Source organism: Periophthalmus magnuspinnatus, chromosome 16, assembly GCF_009829125.3.
Source record: "Periophthalmus magnuspinnatus isolate fPerMag1 chromosome 16, fPerMag1.2.pri, whole genome shotgun sequence".
Taxonomy (NCBI): Eukaryota; Metazoa; Chordata; class Actinopteri; order Gobiiformes; family Gobiidae; genus Periophthalmus; species Periophthalmus magnuspinnatus.
Window position 1 is genome coordinate 5,572,025 of NC_047141.1, and position 19,885 is coordinate 5,591,909.

The 19,885-nt window shown below is 44.3% G+C and overlaps 1 protein-coding gene across 1 annotated transcript in view; it reads right to left on the reverse strand.

Moving 5' to 3' along the window:
* Positions 1 to 3,218: 3,218 nt before the first annotated feature.
* syngap1b (synaptic Ras GTPase activating protein 1b) overlaps positions 3,219 to 19,885 on the reverse strand; it is a 73,394-nt gene continuing 56,727 nt past the window's right edge. The window contains exons 17-21 of the mRNA XM_033980704.2: positions 19,366 to 19,782; positions 17,779 to 17,946; positions 16,617 to 16,828; positions 12,560 to 12,632; positions 3,219 to 4,910 (exon numbers count right to left, since the gene is read on the reverse strand). Of these exons, the coding sequence (XP_033836595.1) occupies positions 4,641 to 4,910; positions 12,560 to 12,632; positions 16,617 to 16,828; positions 17,779 to 17,946; positions 19,366 to 19,782 (1,140 nt within the window). The 3' untranslated portion in view covers positions 3,219 to 4,640. The remainder of the gene's footprint in view (positions 4,911 to 12,559; positions 12,633 to 16,616; positions 16,829 to 17,778; positions 17,947 to 19,365; positions 19,783 to 19,885) is intronic.

The window sequence follows — 19,885 nt, forward strand, 5'->3', positions numbered from 1 at the left end:
GCACTAATGCAAAAAAAAAAAAAGAAAGAAAAAAAAAAAGACACATTTTCAGAGACCATAAAGAAGAATTTCACTATTTGTTTATTAATTTAATTATGTATTAGTTCTATTTCCATATTCAACCTCCTGAAAAATATAAATTCTGGGGTATGCCCCACCACACACATACACACACACAAAATGGAGTCCTCATCCACTGCATGAAAGAACCAAGAAACCAAGGAGGCAATCCTCATTATTATCATTATTACAATAGGAATTCAAAAGTCTGTATAATCACATTCATAACAAATTCATAAACCACTGTGATACACTCTGCAACAGCACTCTTCCATTGATACACAAATCCCCAAATGTCTGTCCGGTCAAAACAACAAACGGGGGAGGGGCATATGGCTTGTCAAAGGGGCGTGTCCATAGGTTGCGTTCATGTTCGAGATTAAGACGGTGTCATCATTTCAAATAGAGGGCAGGGACGTGTGTAACGCTATGAAAGATCCTATGCTCTTTTATTTGTTAGAGATCCGATCCTCAAACCAGAGGCGGCACCAGGGCGGGGCTTGAGGGGGCACTTTCCTCACCTAGAACTGTCAATGCATCCCCAAAGATTTTTGCCCCACTTTCATAGCACATCTAATATTGACTAAAATACTGTTCAAAATGAGATACCAATGAAAAAAAAGCATATTAGATTGTATAAATCACTACAGGGGCTAAGTACAGTCAAACTTAAAACAGCAAAGCAAATATGTTAAGTGACCTTTGACCTTAGCGCCCCCTTAGCTCCTCCAACCAAAAATACCTGGTGCTGCCCCTGCCTCAAACTTGCTATATAAAACTTACAGCTCAAAGTGACCGACAGCTGGCAAGAGTTATGTGTTTATGTTTCAGTAATGCCACCACTTTTTGAAGCAGTTTAGAAAAAAATGTATATCCCCTTACGTTGTTTTTTTTTTTTTTTGCACTGACAGAGAGGTAGGAAAGGTTTTCGAAGCCACCTCCTGGACGAATGAGGGATTACACCGACAGACAGAGATGAACTTTGAACTTTGTGCCAGTTTTTGTTTCATGTAGATAGGCCCAGTAATTGCAGAGATTGCAGCTATAAATCAGGTCAGACATCTGCATTTGCCATTTTAAATTTGATGGATTGACGTGTAAAAAGTAAATTCTGCCATAGAATCCTGACCTGTCTTCCAGCTCAGTTTTAAAAGTCCCATATTACACTATTTTCAGATCTATGTTATAATGTTTCCTCATCACAAACACACCTAGAGTCTTGTTTTGTTTCATTTGCGCATGTTTAACACACGAACCCTGCATATTTAGGCTGAGGAAGTGCCTTTAAACTCTTATATACACCTTCACTAAAATCATTTGGATGATTCCAGACTTGGAATTCCCAGTCTCTATTGAACAAAAGGTATAAAATAGATGTTGAAAAGTACTGCTTCATGACTTCACAATGTGGAACAGAGCATTTAGAGCTTTGGAGATGTAGAGAGACTAATAATAAAGGGTTACTTAAACAGATTTGAATGAAACAAAACACAACACCAGGTTTTTGAGTTAACAATATTCTAACATGGTTTAAAGCTCACAAAAGTCCATTTTGTGTAATATAGGCCCTTTAAACTACAATAGGATGCATTCTTGGTTATATAAAAAGTCACATCTTGTGGCTATAACTTCAGTATTTGAATAATGCCACCACAATGTGACACGACTTTGGTACAAAAACATGTGAGTTCATTTGTGCTGACAGAGAAGTCCAACCAGTTTGTATTTTGCCAGCCATACAATTCCAAACTGCCCTCCATCGGAATTCTACGGAAGAGGATCAGGGCCAAAGTAAGAAAAAAGATGGTCCTAGCCTTCTTCTGTACAATTTTTTGATGACATCACGTGAACGCAACCTATGAGAGCAAACATGGGGTGGGGGGAGGCACACGATTCAGAAAAGACCTACAAAATCACCTGTCCCTTGGAGGAATGCACCACGAGAGGCAGACTTTGGGGAACAAAATACCAAGTAATATATTGTTTGGAATAAATATAGAACAACCGCTGCAAACATATCATTAGAACCTATGGTCAAAATTCAACACATGGAAATGGTCTGCAAAGAAATGCTCTCGGCGTATGTACAAATTCTCTTTACAAACAACCAAATGGAGATAGAAAAACCTCGGGAGTGCAAGCTTGGTATGAGAGCTCTTCTAGTGCGGATTCAGCTGATCCCAGAGAGGGAGAGAGAGGCACGGGAGAGACGGGACCTGTACACGGCCCGCTCCGAACACCAGACTCTATATACACTCACTCCTATCTCTCTCCTCCGCTGGAAATGCCAGGGCTAGTCCCTCAAATGTCCATGCTTCAGGAGTCCTTGCAGTGTTGAGGCAGCTCTCAGGTCCACAGCAGACCACAGTCTAAAGGAGCCATCCAACATCAGGCGCCAGCGGAGAGCTCCATGGCCGGGGAGATGCCGATTACAAGATCAGGACTGCACAGAGTCCTGTCCTCTGAGCGTCAGATTGTCTTTTACCAAAGAGCCCATTGTCTGTATCAAGAAATAAATTGTGTGTGTCCCCCGGAAGAATTCAGCTCAAAGTCTCTGTAACTCGGCAATGTAAGAATAAGCATATATCATAGAAATATAAACTATTCAAGGACTGATCATCCATTATTCAAAGTTTAGTGAAGCAAAGGTTTTGATTGAAAGCGGTGCATATTTCATGTTGTGTTTATCAGTCTTACATACATTCAAACAGTGGAGCAAAAACACACTTATAAAAAACTCCATATTTGTTTTATGTAGTAATATATAACTTCTAATATGTATTAATAATGTTTCAATGTTTCAATCATGATTAGTAGATGATAAAAATAATTACTTTGAAATCAAGGGTATATTTTTCATTTGAAGAAAGTCAAGCACCTTTAAATGCGTGTGCCGCAGTGCCCTCTCTCCCAGTCCCTATACTTGGCCTCTGTGCATTGTTCATGCTGCATAGCTGTTCCCTGCTCCACAAAGCATCTGCCTAAAGCCCAACCGGAGCACGTCCGCAGCCAGTCCGATCAGAGAGAGAGTGCCCCGGGCGTGCTGCTCCGCACTCATCACATGGTCCGCTGGGGGGCCGCGCACTCCTTTGTGCAAACTCGTTGGGACCAGAGGCCCAAGTTTTCTCTTTGTCAACCAATGGCATCACGGGAAAGTGCTCTGGACATCTGGCCATGCCATCCCACAGACTGCCGATGGCGCATCAGCCAATTAGGTTCCACATTGTCCTCCATGAAGCTGTGAGAGTGGCTGAGGAGACAGACAGAAGAGCATGGAGCTATTGGATCAGCTGCTGTGACAGCAGCGCTGGAGCCCTTACCCTGGGCAGTCTTCACCGCCACTTCAGCTCCAGGCTGAGTTACCTGAGTCTTCCTTAGGATTATCACTGAGGTATTTGACAGACAGCCTTTCCCCCACTGAGATGAGCCTGTGTGAGGGTGTCAGTGAAATGGAGGCTCCCACACGCACAACACAGTGACATCAGATACATTAGACACATCAGAAACATGGGACATACAGAAGACCTGAGGCACAGACCAGGGCAGTGCTACACACACAGCCATACACAGAGCATTAACCAGAGAACAGGACAGGAGGTACACATACTGTCATGTGTGTGAGTGTTATATCAAATATATAAAGACCATGTATCTTCATGTATCTTTAAACATAATGCATACGCTAACATGATGTTGTGCTGTTGTGAGTAAGTGAGAGGTGTATCCATGTGAAGGAGCCCACACAGAGACACACAGGACAGAGCAGACACACTGATGACGATGCACCGTCCCGTCGTGTTTAGCACCAGTTGGTCACATGTTGGTTCTGAGATTGAGAAGAGAAAAAGCAGCTTGGAGTCCTTAGCCTCTCCTTCAGCCCCTGTGTGAGCACAGTCCACTGCAGTCAGGCATGTGCTATCAGCCAAAGGCACTGGACAACTGCACTGCCATTTCACTCATGGTGATGACACACAAACAGAATAACATACCTCCATATCAGATGTATTACTATATAGATACTTCAGCGCTTCTTTTAATGGCCTATTACATAGGTTTTTATTATTATATGAAACCTGTATATCATTGATGCCTATCCACATAGGCACTGTAGGCTAACTAGAATCCTGGTTTAGAACTTGAGTGGGTCCAACTCTGCCCCTGACCAGGATCCTGGTTCAGAGTGCATGTTCTAAGGGGTCCAGTTGCACTTTGTTTGAATTCAGCTGAATATAATTTAAATTGATGTTGCTGTAAACTCTACCAACACATGGTGCTGAACAAAGTGTCACTTTGACAGAGCTTCATGAAAAGACTTCATGATGGATCGTGAACAGTGACAAAGTGTGCATTTAGTCACGACTCTGTGTGTCTTCTAAGTGCACCCATCTCCCCTACAGCTGCATTGCATATGATTGTTTGCTGTTCCATTGCACTTGAAGGCTGTTTCTGCATATATTGATAGAGCTGCAGCACACAAGCCATACAGCAGGGGGCAGTGTCTTGTCCTGCAAGACAAACAGCTATGGAACCCCCAGTGTGTGAGCCCTTTGAAATGTCCGGACAGTCTCTCTCTGACTGGCTCAGCGCGGCGTTGGACACTTCTTTGCAATGCTTGTTGTTGTAGTCTGCCTGGTTGCTACAGGGGAGGGTGTTTGGTTGCCATGGAGCTCTCCGTTTGGACTGTGATGTTGGAGTGGCGTGGGCACAGAGGGAGGGACTCCATTATGGGGGGTGCAGTCGGAGGCACTGCCCGCTGATGTCCGAGGAGGCTGGCTCACTGCTCCGGGTGCTCCCCCGTCAGAGTGCCTCACACCGGGGTCTGCTGAACCCATGGAGGGAAGCTGGGCCTCCTGGTGACATAGAGAGAGAGGGGGAGGGGACATGGACCAACACAGGCCATGGGGACGGACGCCAATCAAAGAAGGAAAGGTGGTGTGGAAAGTCCAAAATAAGTGTAAAAAATGATAACATTGATAATGATGGGTGAGCGAGAGGAGAGTGGGGGAGACAAACGGAGATAAGAGAGACGTGGTGAGTTACACGTTTGATGACAACATCGACAGAAAGGCCACAGAGACAGTGGGTCAGTCTGACCGTTAGCTGTGTCTGCTGTCACGCTAACAGGCTTAGCTCAGCATTCATTATTATCAAGAGTAGAGCATCATGTACCCCGAGGTGGAACCGCTGAAGACAACACAAACCCAACGCACAGCGACCAAGTCTCATTAAGACCCACACTGCACTGGACAATGACTCCAAAGCTCCCTGCTACCATCTGCTGGTGGTTCAGGCGAGCTATTTTTAAGCTAAGTGTGGTCAAAATGAAGCTTATTTTTTCTATGTTTGGGTCATTAGAAGCCATTTTTGATCTAACAGTATGTTGAAGTTGCATCATATTGTGCGGGGCTTATAAGAAATGGAGTCCTGTGATATTTATCTTTCTGAGCACCTTTTACTACAGATCCATGAGCTAATCACCCACCAAACTCACACTACACTAGTATTATATCCTGGTGCCTTGTGCTGATTACTGACTAGTCCACAGCCTGTTTGACTAAGGTTTGGGCAATGGAAGCTTTAGTTCCAAAGAAAGATGCAGACATGTGACCAGGCAGGACGGAGAGAGCTCTGCGTATGACTTAGATCCTTTTGGTTGTCATGGTTATAAAAGAACTATTTTCATACACAAGCAAAACCTCATTACGCAAATTCAAATCTCACACACATCACTTTTTTCATTCTTGTTACAATCAAATCTATTCACCCTCCTGTTTCTGAGACAACAATAGCCTGCATATTTACAGTGGTAATATTCACACAGATGCAGTGAGTGTGTGAGACAGTGAATGACAGAAGACTGCAGAGTGCCCTCTATCTCAGTCTAAACAAACAGCACCAGACTGTTTGATCAGGTATGTAATGGCTTCATATATCACTGCTGTGTTGATCCACTAGAGAAATGAAGTCTGCTGCAGCTCATCTGTGGGGTGAATTGGCAATCTGGAGGTCATGCATTGTGAAGCATTGCCCCTGTATTTGTCACATATGCTTTAAGTGCTGTGGACTGCCTGAACTCTGTCATCTGTTTCTGAATGACTTCAGCATCTATGATGCACAAAGGGCAATGGCCAAGCTCTGGATTAGTGCATGAGGAATGGGCCTACACATGAAGGGACGTGTGTTTGGGAGGTAGGGCAGTGTTAGAAGTTGACTCTAAAGGATGTGAACGATGAGGGGATGAGGTTAGAGAGGGAGACAGAGGGAGGAGGGTGGCTCTGACAGCATCCAGAAGACTTGAGTGAAGCTTCACTTTGTGAGGACGAATGAGCCGTACTTTTCTCTTCTCAATCAGAACCACAGTGCTAACTGGTGCAACCACAGCCAGACGCAGGATGCCAGCAACATGAGCCCTGCCAACTCCACAGTGTTGTCCTTTAATATCCATGTGTCCAGCTCATCACATGTCTATTAAAGACCCAGCCTGCTGGGGAACAAGCACTTAATGTTTCCTGACATCCTTCCCAACTTACCCCATGGCTCCACTGCAGAGTGCTGTCACTCACAGAGGGCTTTAGAGCGGAACTATGTCACCTACAGAGGAATGAAGGCCCCTGCACCTGCCCTTTGTATCACAGGGCCTAAAAGGAGCATGATTGGCCAGACTGAATACCACTGACCCAGGGTCACTGCAGTCTAGTGTCTTTACCTCTTGATTTCTGTCTCAGTGGGCAAATGTCAGAGAAATCCTGTACTGAACTGGGGTGGGCAGGGTAACACAGGAGTACACTACAAAGGAGTAAAGGTGACAGTGTTCCACTCTGAGGCCTTCAGTGCTACAGGGATGTAGACCCATACTGACACTTACCATCTCCAGTTTAAGGCAGCTCTACCTGCCCCGTCAGGCCCTGCTGTGGTGCTTCTGGGTTAGGGGTTAGTCACTTTTGATCTGTGTATAGAACTCCACAACTCAGCCAGTGGTCTCAACATAAAAAAACAAGTGGAAAACTGAAGTGGCCCGGTTTATGACAGACAGACGGATGTGGAACAGAGAAGACAGGAGAAGCCCACGCACATGTAGAGCCCACCTCCTCAGCAGGGCATATACGGAGAGCCCTGACCCCCATCAGAGGGACAACCCTCCATCAAAAAGTTGGCATGTTTGAGGAAAATTCAACTGCTCTGTGTAAACAGTGTGAGACATGATAATAAGCAGATGCAAATACAAAAGATAGAAACTGAGTAAGGATTAGCCAGGCTTTTTTTCAATGTATTCTAACTAAGCCAAATGGCTCTGTGCACAACAAAGCCTTTCCCACTCATTATAATTTGATGGGGTTTTCACAGAGTTGCGCTAAAATGGATTCAGTACATATACATCTGGTGACCAGCGAGTCACAGGCACATACGACATATACCATGTTAACAAAGAGAATACTTCACCAGACGACACTTATGTGTTTATAAAGGAAGGTCCTTTTGTCTTGATGCTAATGCTAACTTAAACAACAAACTAAGCTAATCTACAGATTAAAACACAAAGATCCTGTCTTCAGTCTTTGATTCAAAATTGTATTTTTTATTTATATTTTAAATATTAATTAGAATCAGCTTTAATACACAAACGTGTGACCTATATTCATTCAGTGTCTTCCAGTAAAGTAGTCACTCGATTTGTCTAATTTTGGTCACTTTAGTGATTAGCCGTCCATTAGCTGCTACGTGCGTAATTCTTTAATATAAATTTACTTTACTGCAACTCTACAAAGACCACATAGAATAAAACACAAATGAAAAGGGACACAGTAGAGCTCAGGAAGGAACGTCACAAAGCGTCTGTTACCATACAAAACTCTCATAGAGATATATTAGCAAAACAATGCTAAAAGGTAAACAAAAGCACAGTGGAACGAACCGATAACCTGTTGGATCTCTACTGGTAAATACATCTATGACTGTGCAGTGTTAGAAAACATTTGAATGAACGTTAAGTTTATTATTTAGCATTTTACAACCTGCACTAGTTTAACACTAAAAATTCTCTTTGTTGTGTGACATCACAATCCTGAGCTCTACTGCTGCACTACTCACCAGGATGAGCCCGGGCGCTATTGTGCACAGAGCCACTGTACCTGCAGCGTGCTCACTCAGCACGTTTCAAATGAAGAAAGATGGCTCACTGACAGCAGCCTTTTAGAGCTTTCTTTGTCCCTTTTTTTTTTAACTTATTTTGCTCGGCGTGAACAGCTGGCATCATGAATATAGAATTGGTCAATGGATACTTTGCAGTGACATCACTCTGGGGGTGATCTACATGTATCTCTATGGTGGAATACAACTACCATGAAGACAATGCACAAATTAGCAAACAGTTAAAAAAGTAGTATTAGTCTGAAAACTCTAGAAAAAAATACAAAATGGATTAAAACAGCACATTTTCAGGAGGCTGTGGTCAATCCGAGCGTTCATGGTCCTGTTTAAGAGTTTAAATTATAATAAAAAGAGAGACAGAGACTAACTGAAAAACTGTTAGCTAATGCTGACTTATGACTGTAATGTTATTTGAAAAGGACTTATTTAACAGCACAAATCATCTCACCTGTTTTAGTTTCAACTAAATCAGCTCTTTCTGGTCAGATTGTTTTAAAGTAAAGCTCAGGTAAAATCTTATAGAGCTTCTGACAGAGTAGTGCCTACAGTTAGCATCACAGCCCCAGGGAAAGTTGATGACATCAGCTGCAGAGTATCAATTACATAACACATACTCATAAGTTTTAGTTTGGTGAGGCAGCCGCACTCATCAGAGCTCTGTTAAAAGTGACTGATATATTGTTATTGTGTGAAACATGTTAAAGTCCTGTCTGAACACGTCTACAATGTGAAAAGTCTTATCTTATCTTGTACGACATCACTCCATAATCTTTATGCCCCGAGAAACGTGAGGTATTCAGTCTGTAACTGCACTTTCAGGAGTGCGCAGGTAAGTAGCCGCGGGAGGCTAGGCGTCTGTTTCCCCATAGTTGTGATCTTGCCGGAGGTGTGTCATGACATAAAGAGCAGGGACGACATAGAGAGCAGATGGGGCGTTTGATGGATGGACGGTGATAGCAGGAGGGGCGGAGTTTACCTGGGCACTCGGGGAGGGGCTGGAGCCACACGGGGCTGCACTAGGATGGACTGACGCCTCCCCTAAGAGAAATCACCGTATCTCATCAACAAGGCACACACAGGAGAGCAGGAGGAGAGGAGGAGGAGGAGAGGACGAGGAGAGGAGGAGGAGAGCAGGAGGAGAGGAGGAGGAGAGCAGGAGGAGAGGAGGAGGAGGAGAGGACGAGGAGAGGAGGAGAGCAGGAGGAGAGGAGGAGGAGGAGAGGACGAGGAGAGGAGGAGGAGGAGAGCAGGAGGAGAGGAGGAGGAGGAGAGGAGGAGGAGGAGAGGAGGAGGAGAGCAGGAGGAGAGGAGGAGGAGGAGAGGACGAGGAGAGGAGGAGGAGGAGAGGACGAGGAGAGGAGGAGGAGGAGAGCAGGAGGAGAGGAGGAGGAGGGCAGGAGGAAAGCAGGAGGAGAGCAGGAGGAGGGCAGGAGGAAGAGAGCAGGAGGAAAGCAGGAGAAAAGCAGGAGGAGAGGAGGAGGAGAGCAGGAGGAGGGCAGGAGGAGAGGAGGAGGAGAGCAGGAGGAGAGGAGGAGGAGGGCAGGAGGAGAGGAGGAGGAAAGCAGGAGGAGAGGAGGAGGAGGGCAGGAGGAAAGGAGGAGGAGGGCAGGAGGAAAGGAGGAGGAGAGCAGGAGGAGAGGAGGAGGAGAGCAGGAGGAGAGGAGGAGGAAAGGAGGAGGAAGAGAGCAGGAGGAGAGGAGGAGGAGGGCAGGAGGAGGGCAGGAGGAGAGCAGAAGGAGGACAGGAGGAGGAGGGAAGGAGGACAGGAGGAGGAGAGCAGGAGGAGAGCAGGAGGAGGGCAGGAGGAGAGCATGACAAGAGCAGGAGGAGGAGAGCAGGAGGAGAGAAGCCAGACACATACACAGGGACACACGCGGGGGAGCAGGGACAAGGCAGACATCAGACTTTTTAGATGCCCCATTGTCCAAACACAAATAGCCAGATACATTTGAGGTGGTAGATTAACACCAGAGCAGCGTTAGCCTTATGGAAGATGCTGTTTGTATCTCACATGCCCCAGTCTATTACCTGAATAGAAAAAGGCTCAGAGATTAACTTAAACATAAGGCCAAATATCAACAAGTCTAAGGCCTGAGACACACTGCATGCATATTTTGCCCTATGCAACTGTAAAAACTATACATTTTAGACATATTTATTTTTAGACTGCATAAAAAGTGTCCGTACAAGGCTTGACACGAGCACAGGGCGCCTATCCCACTCAAAATACAGAGAAAGAATGGAATTATTTATATTCATGCGTTACCACCAGCACAACGCATTGCTGCAGAAAGATTCTTTGTAGCCTGGCACATCCAGACTGATATCACTCTGTATTTTTTATACAGATTGATGTCAGTCCGGTCTCCACGGCCTCAGTTGAATCTCAAGCCCGGTCAAACATGATCGTCCAATCAGATTTGTTCTTTTCAGTGACACATGTGAAACAAAGGAGCTCATTGGTCACCCGTCATTTACAAATAAAATCACATTCATGTCACTTCAGATGTTGTGCTTGGCTCATTGATTCTGCAGAAATGTTTTTCAGTCCCGTGATTTTTTTTTTTACTTTATTTTTCCAATACAGACAGACCATGTGTGTCCCTGATTGGCTAATCCACCTGTCAATCATGCTCATTTGAAAACAGGGAGATTCACCGCTGACCAGACTCACATCTGGGTAATGTACTGAAGAAGTGTGTGTTCTGGATCTTAGGTAACTCAGTTTGTTCTTTTAAATTTACTTTTTAAATCCTCATGTTTGCCATGGTCAGTTTACATAGATGGAAAAGACAAGTCGCCTCAGCTAGTTTCACTACAGACCTGTTACAAGTGGTGCTGTGCATGCAGTGTGTTTGGCCCCTTAGACTTCAGTGATGATCAAAGGAGGACATTTGTTTAGTGAACAATATCACAGGTCAGATCAGACTGTATTTACAAATGGACACAGCTAACCTGCTAGGGGTTGCATTCCCAATAGGAAGCGAGCATGGGTGAGAAGGGGCAAGTACCTTCAGCAACCTTGCTCCTGATTGGCTCTTTGGTGGCGCACTGTGGATTTCCAAATATGGGTCTTGGTTGCAGATTTGTTGCTACAACTGCTAGCCTCGATTGGCTTCATGCTATGGGTGAAGTCCCTCAGTCCACTTCTATATACAGTCTATGCATTCAACCAAACACAGCAAAACCAGACTAAATGTATGTTTAGAATACAATGAGAAAGTGGTCTGTCTGGTCCTGTCATCTTCATAAGCCTAGTTCACTTAATTGTGTTACAGATTGGGGCAGTGATGTAGAATCACTCTCTAAACCACATGAGACATACTGTAGATCTTGCTGTGCATTGTACAGTGTGACCTCCACAAGATTTTAAGGAAAGAAAGACTTCCTGGTTTTTGCTTTCTCTCTGTTTTGGGCCCCCTAGAGGCTTGGGGTGGTCTTATTATAAAGTCTCATGACAACTTTTGTATAGCTTGATTCTTGGAAGTGTCCTGATAGTGTAGAAAAAAAAAAGGTTTACATTGTGAATATTGTATCACACACAAACACAACATGAGGAGCAGCCCAGGCAGCCGTCCTTATGTGGAGTGGACACAGCATGCAGAGGACAGCCCTTTGTCATGCACATGAGAGGATGCATGTCCCATACTGGTCTTTACGCGTGTCACACTGCTCCCACTACAAAACTGAGAGAATACAACCTATCACTACTTAATAGTACACATCCAAGAATACACCAAAACCACTGGACTTAAGTTAGGATCTAATGTTTCAAAATCAGCCATTAGCTCTTAGCCATGGTCGTGCTTGTTACGATTTCTTATTACATCAGAATCTATTCATACAATCAAAAAGAATACAGCTTTTAGTTGTTTTAAAGTATAACTATTCTGTATATCAGCAATTCAACTTAATCAAGAGTCAGTGATCCTTCTTGTGTTAAATGATAACCAAATGTACCCAAAGATGCACGGGGGGACTCATGCGAGCAGGCGCAGGCTCAGCTACATAGCAAAGTGTGAGCATGGAATGGACCGTTTTTCAAAGGCACCTGAACACACCACGGCACCAGACAGCACAGCAGAAGACTCAGCTGATAGCCTGTCCCTCACATGCTGCAGCGGGACCCTCAAACGGCCCACAGGCCACCCAATCACACCACGCAAGAGCCCAGTGCAAACAGAAAACTGAGAGTTGAACAGACAGCTTCAAGTTCAAAAAACAAGCTAGGGGCAAACCAGGGCGATCAGGATATTGGACATGTCTCAGGGAGGGTAAGGCAGTCAGTAGACAGACAAAAAGAGCAGGGGACAGAGCACACGCCTGCTGAGCACCACGCACACATACACACCTGCTCTGGGAATATCCGGCTTTTTGGTTCAATGACGGCTCCACCTCGGATCTCATCCTCCACAGCCATGAGTCTTGGGAGCAGAGCAGGAGACAAAAACAGGAGCATTATCAGTCCAGTCGATAGGACCCTGTGGGACATTCTAAGTAAAGCAGTAACGGCTCAATGATGGCCTACCCTCGAACAGAAAAGTTACATAGTTCACCTTTAAAGGCTCACCACTTTCAAGGGTGCACTACTAACATGTAGATAGACAGACAGACAAACACACAGGCAGACGGACAGACAGACAGGCAAACACACAGGCAGAAAGACAAACATATAGATACTTTATTGATCCCGAGGGTAATTCAAGATTATTCTTGAATTCATTAGGGGAAAGAAGACATGGAAAAGAACCTGCAATTTTAGGTTTATTAAGAATATCTACTTTTACAAAGGAACAAAAATAGTGATGTCATGTAAACCGTTTGTTAATCTGGCCTGTGCCAATGAGATCAGAGAGGTTCACAACCATGAGGCCAACAAAACGTAAAGACCCAGTACTGTCTGTATCGTGTCTGTTCTACACTTCTCAGTTCAAATACATAGAAATACTTTAGTACAAATCTAAGCTTATTCTGCTGCGTTATTAAAACTCACAATAGAGGTTAACAATATAGATTTCTATCACATCTTTGTGTTCAATATAATAAATCATTTCCACTGAATTGTCACAATCAGTATTTTACTGATTCTCCAGAGTGGGGACAAACAGGTCCTTACTTTTGCAATTTTCATTTTGTCTGTCTGTCTTTTAAAATGAAAAATAACATCTATAAACCAGGCAGTAGCATCATCATTTATATATAATACTCTTATTGCAGTCTGGTCACTTTTACACTTTGAATATTTAAGACAAAGTCACAGCTGGAAAATGTCAGCTCTGTCAGTCTGTGACACATTCATTTGAACAATGCCAGAGTGAGTCTAAGACTTTAGTGAGGTTTTAAGGCAGATAACAGATGGAAGAAACAACTCTAGCAATTTCAGGGTATAACTTATTCTACATTTATATGCTGCATATATAATGTATTTTATCAGTGTCAGTGTGTGACAGAGCTGACATTTGACTGTAACTGAATGACAAACCCACCAACTTAGTCAAGAACTAATAGAGCAATAGAGCAAGGTCACTTTGTCACCATCTCAGATACATATGGAGGGTGTTTTTCTTATTTTGAAAGAAACTTGATTTGTTTATTTTGTTTTTGTGTTGTAAAGCAGTGCCACGCAAACTGTGGACCGTGAGCCTCTGGTGGTCTGCCAGCACATTTTATTTCATTCATTTCATTTTGTAGTGTTTCACTTAAACCTACACATACAGAATGGAAATAAACTGTAAGTTTAGCTCTTATCTATTTCATTTGAGAAGTACCTCATGTAGCTTCTGATTTGCATTGGACACTGAAACACTTAACGTCGTTTAATACTATACATACTAAACGTTTAATAATAATGGGAGTCAGAGTACAGCGAGAAAACAAACCATGAGTCTATGCAAACAGAAAACTTTTCCTTCAAAGACACTAGTGCAGATGGTTCTTGGCTCTTCTCGCACTGGCGGCTTGTCTGTGCCCGGGCACACAGAAGGTGTGTAATGCAGAGCTCGGGGTACGCGCACAGCGGAGACCTCGCACTCCCAGCGCATGAATCTATAATAAGAACTGGATAAGACACTTCTCCTCTGTCCCTGTGTGAGATCGACTAGTGGCTGCTCCATAAGTACTGCAGCTCCCAGGAACTCAGAAAGAATTCTCCCAAAGAGCACAACAGGGAAACAGTCACATCAAGGAGCGAGGAGCCATCGTGTCTCATATGTCATAGCTTTGTTTCTGTCCTTAAATAAGAAGCCCTCTTTGTTGTTGGTCAAGTTGGGCAGAAAGATGTGACTTTGTCCAGCCCCTCTCAAGTGTGTTACTATGGAGCTGCTCTCACTCGCGCATTGAATGTCGGAGGAGAAGTGTGATAAAGATGCTGAAGTCATAGGCTAAAGCCAGCTTTTTCCATCTCAGTAACAGCGCTATATATTCATTTTCCTTTTGGCCTTAGTAATTAAACATGAATGAGCGCCATCTTAATCTAAATGTTTGTTTGTATTGGAGGTGTGGGGCATGTTTACGTGATTGGTGGTCCTCTGTTTGCTTTTTAATGATAAAGTGGTCCCTGGTCTGAAAATTGAGAAATAGAAATAAAAAGAAATATATATAGCCTCATTCCTATGAATAAATAAGTGGTATTCATTTTTAGATATAACATTTTAAAAAGAGAGATATTTTCAGATAAGTGTAAAATGAACTTATTGCAACATACATAATTGGTGATCAGTATTTCACATATTTCTGCATTTGGAAAATATTCTTTATAAACTCCCCTCTGCTGTCAGCAATGGGGATGAACGATCAGAAAATAACGATTAATAACGATTAACAATTTAAGTCCTTTTCCTCTGTGAATGTTGAGCTAACTGAGGCACACAATTTGAGCACAGAATGAGTCCAGTGATGGTTTATGGACTTAAAAACTGCACAGGAGAAGTCTGTAATTTTATCTGTGACGCGACTAAACTGGCAAAATGCAAACAAAGAATTTTTGAAAGGCCTTTGAATTAATGGATTATTAAAACAAAAGTGGATGAAGCAAAATAAATAAATAAATATAAATATACAGGGCTCACAAATGTAGAATGCCTTTTGATTCGACTCTCGCAAATAAGTGGTTTATTAATCGTTTTGAATTTAAATTGGAGAAGTGACCAGTGCCTGCTTCGTTCCACACGGTCTGCACAGGTGTCATGTATGCTACAGAGGACAGAGGTAAACCTGGTCAAGCATCCACACACACAAAGTACACATTTTCATCACATAATGTTCCTGAGAAAAAAAAGGCAATAAATATTATGGGTCTATGGGCAGAACCTGCTCACACTGCAGTCTACCTGCAAGTGACACTTTTACACATTTGATGTCATTGTCTCTACACTACTATACTTTTATCATTTCATGTAAGCATAATTTATGATAACTGACAAACTTTTGACACCATGACACTTGGAAACAGGCTTCCAAGAAAGAAAAAACACGCGAAACTAATATAATAATTTCCACAACCTGAGGAGCAACACTTGACTGTACTTCATGAGGATTCAGACAGCCAAATGTAAAGACACTGAAGGTAAGATGAGGCTCCAGTCCACTGTCCTGTGTTTGTGCATGTGCTGGGCTCAGATGCTGCAGTCACATATGGAAGCATCCACTTGTACTGTCCTCTCAGTCTTATGTGAGAAAGTGTGTTTGAATGGATCTGGGCCTGGCTGGTTCCCCTGTAGTGCGGCACACAGGTGGGGTGGACGTTCAGTGCTCAAGACCTTGTGTCCTGGGTCCCATTGTTGTGTGGAAGGCTCCATCGCTCAGCTGTGCAGTCAAAAACATAATAGTAAGTCCTCTTGTGTGTTATAGTATCCAGCTGCAAACGGCCACTCCAAAATAAGCTGATTTCAACAAAGTCACATCGCTTCAGCAAAATGGCGGCGGTGCAGAAGTGCGTGTGCAGGAGCTGTGTGCAGGAGCTGTGTGCAGGAGCTGTGTGCAGGAGCTGTGTGCAGGAGCTGTGTGCAGGAGCTGTGTGCAGGAGCTGTGTGCAGGTGCTGTGCCTCTCTTCACTGCTCGTCGTGGTTCCTGGAGTGGATCACAAGTGGCATTCGCTGTCATAGACATCCAGCCTTTGTTCTTTTGACAAAAGAACAGTGTACTGGTTCTCTACTGTAAGATCAACACAATGGTTCTCTGCTCCCACTGTGCCCAGGACCGCTGACGTTACAGTCATGCTCCTCAAATGTATGGAGGTTTCTCTACAAAGGCCTATTACAAGCACTCACTACAAATATTACATCCAAATATGGAATTATTGCAATGTTCATGATGATGGTTGTGTTTGTGAGCACTTACACAGTGTTTCTGAGCCTCGCGTGTTTAAAGTGACACACAGCAGACAGTTCAGTTTGGTTGTGTGTGTTTACCTGCTGATGATGCCCTGGATCTGGGAGTCCTTCTCCACCTGCTGCTGCCTCAGTCTCCGTTCGCTGTCCTCCAGCCTGTTCTGGTACTGCAGCAGGATTTTGTTGGTCTGCTGCTCCTGGCTCATCAGTCTGCGCTCGTACTCCTCCAGCTTCTTGTGGGACATGATCAGACGCTCTTTCAGAGAGTTGATCTCCTCCTCATACTCCTTTACCTGAGCACAGCCAAAACAGTCCCATCAGTGAGGCCCTCAGAGCTCAGAACAGAACAGTCTGTAGAAGCCTATGTAGATGCACATGTGATGGAGGCCTGTGTTACTGACTGAGGGCAGTACCTGAGGAGTGATCAGCTGGACTAATGTCAAATGCTTCTTTCTCCTTATAAAATGTAATGACAAAACTGTTTAGTGAACCTGGCGGCAAAGTTTTAGTATGCAACTGTGCGACAATTACAAGGTCATTTTTCTCATGAAATTTTCAATCAAGACAAATTATGAATGAAAAAACTGCACCAGATCAAGAAAACACAACAGTCACAGCTCTGACCAGCTAAAAAATACTTGTGCTGTGTTTCTTGATATGACTTAACTCCATTTCAACTGGAGGTTGTAAAGTTGTTTAGTTTGGACCAAAAGTCACTGGTCCACCTTCCAACCAGCACAAACTACCAAAGTACAAAACTAAAAGTACTGTACATAAAGAAGATTTTTAGGAATCTTTACCTACCTTCACTCCGACTGAGAGAAAGTCTCAGTCTGTATTTTCTACACTGTAACATTTCTGAACTGTATGTAAAAAGTAAAGTGCTTTTCTAGGATTTGAAATAGCGGTTATTTATTTTAACATGTTCATGGTGACATCTCACCTAAAGACCAAGTTTGATCAAACAAAAATCTGAAATCATTTGATAAGATCACATCAGGTATTTTTGTTGACCAAAATTGTGCTCGAAGTTGACAATTATTGACACTTTAATAGTTCTCAATTCTGTGTGAAAGACTTTTTCTTTTTTATTGTAAAAGTGCATTCATCAACTGGTACTTTTCTTCCCTTGTATTTTTACTTTCACTTAAGCAAAAGAAAGAAACCTTGTAAGTGAACAAACTGTAGTCTGAAGCAGACCAAATAATGCAAGTATGAAAGCCACTGCCTGAGCTGAACCTACCCTATCCATGCGGGACTCGTCCATGCTTTTGGAGTACTCCTTCAGTTTGAACTCTTCACGGTCAATTCTGGAGCTCTCGATGTCCGCCGACAGGTGTGGCATGTTGGACACCCAGGCCACAGTGCGTTCATTTGCAGGAGCACTAAGGGTCTGTGGAGTTTGGGAGACCTATAAACAAAAGAAATTATGCTCAATAGGTTTTGTTTACATGAGAATGATAACATGTGCATGAAACGTTCTGAGAAGGTGATGGAGGAGAGTGAGATCTTCTGAGGAGGTGGAGCAGACTGAGATGTTCAGAGGAGGTGATGGAGGAGAGTGAGATGTTCTGAGGAGGTGATGGAGGAAAGTGAGATCTTCTGAGGAGGTGATGGAGGAGAGTGCGATCTTCTGAGAAGATGGAGCAGAGTGAGATGTTCTGAGGAGGTGATGGAGGAAAGTGAGATGTTCAGAGGAAGTGATCGTGGAGAGTGATACTTCTCTGAGGAGGTGATGTAGAGAGACTGAGATGTTCTGAGGAGGTGATGGAGGAAAGTGAGGTGGAGGAGAGTGATACTTCTCTGATCAGGTGATGGTGGAGAGAGTGAGACGTTCTGAGAGGGTGGATACAGTGGACAGTGAGACCTTCTAAGGAGATAATGGAGCAGAGTGAGATGTTGTAAGTAGGTGATGGACGGGAGTGAGATGTTTTAATGAGACGATTGTGGAGTGATATTTTTCTGAGGAAATGATGGTAGAGATTAAGATGTTTTGAGGAGGTGATGGAGCAAAGTGAGATGCTCTGAGGAGGAAAGTGAAATGTTCTAAGGAGAGTGAGATGGTTTGAGGAGGTGATGGTGGAAAGTGAGATGCTTTGAGGAGATGAAGCAGAGCGAGATGTTCTGAGGAGGTGAAGGAGGAGAGTGAGATGTTCTGAGGAGGTGATGGAGGAGAGTGAGATGTTCTGAGGAGGTGAAGGAGGAGAGTGAGATGTTCTGAGGAGGTGAAGGAGGAGAGAGAGATGTTCTGAGGAGGTGAAGGAGGAGAGTGCGATGTTCTGAGGAGGTGAAGGAGGAGAGTGAGATGTTCTGAAGAGGTGAAGGAGGAGAGTGCGATGTTCTGGGGAGGTGAAGGAGGAGAGTGAAATGTTCTGAGGAGGTGATGGAGGAGAGTGAGATGTTCTGAGGAGGTAATGGAGGAGAGTGAGATGTTCTGAGGAGGTGAAGGAGGAGAGTGAGATGTTCTGAAGAGGTGAAGGAGGAGAGTGCGATGTTCTGGGGAGGTGATGGAGGAGAGTGAGATGTTCTGAGGAGGTGATGGAGGAGAGTGAGATGTTCTGAGGAGGTGATGGAGGAGAGTGAGATGTTCTGAGGAGGTGATGGAGGAGAGTGAGATGTTCTGAGGAGGTAATGGAGGAGAGTGAGATGTTCTGAGGAGGTGAAGGAGGAGAGTGAGATGTTCTGAAGAGGTGAAGGAGGAGAGTGCGATGTTCTGGGGAGGTGATGGAGGAGAGTGAGATGTTCTGAGGAGGTGATGGAGGAGAGTGAGATGTTCTGAGGAGGTGATGGAGGAGAGTGAGATGTTCTGAGGATAAGCTAAAAACCCCACCGGTTTGGCCATGCTGGGTTTGAGCAGATGCTTCTGGGGCAGCTGCTGTTGAGGCGAGTGTTGGCCACTGGGGCTGGTGGTTCCCTGGGGGCTCTGGCTCTCCCGGGCTGAACTCTGCTGGTGGGGCAGGCCCGGGGCAGTGTTGTCTTTGACGGACAGTTGGCGGGAGTGCTGTCGGGTATAGGCCGACTCTGGAGACTGCAGCAGATTGGCGCTCGGGGGGCGAGTTTTGGCGGGGGTCGGAGCTGCGGCCGAGCTCACCGACAGCTGGTGGGACGTCTGAGATTTCATGCGCTGAGCAGGGGGTGGGGCAACAGAGCTCTGCCTCATAGGCTGCACTGTGGAGGGGGGTGTGGTGGCTAGAGAGGAGTGGGACGTCCCGGTCTGAGAAGTCATGCCCATCTGTTGAAGGTTATCCTGGCACAGAGGAGAAGCAGTTTCAAGCTGTTATTTTGGGTAATACTAGATACATACGAGTACATACATGCACATACATATGATAGTGCACAAACTAAAAATC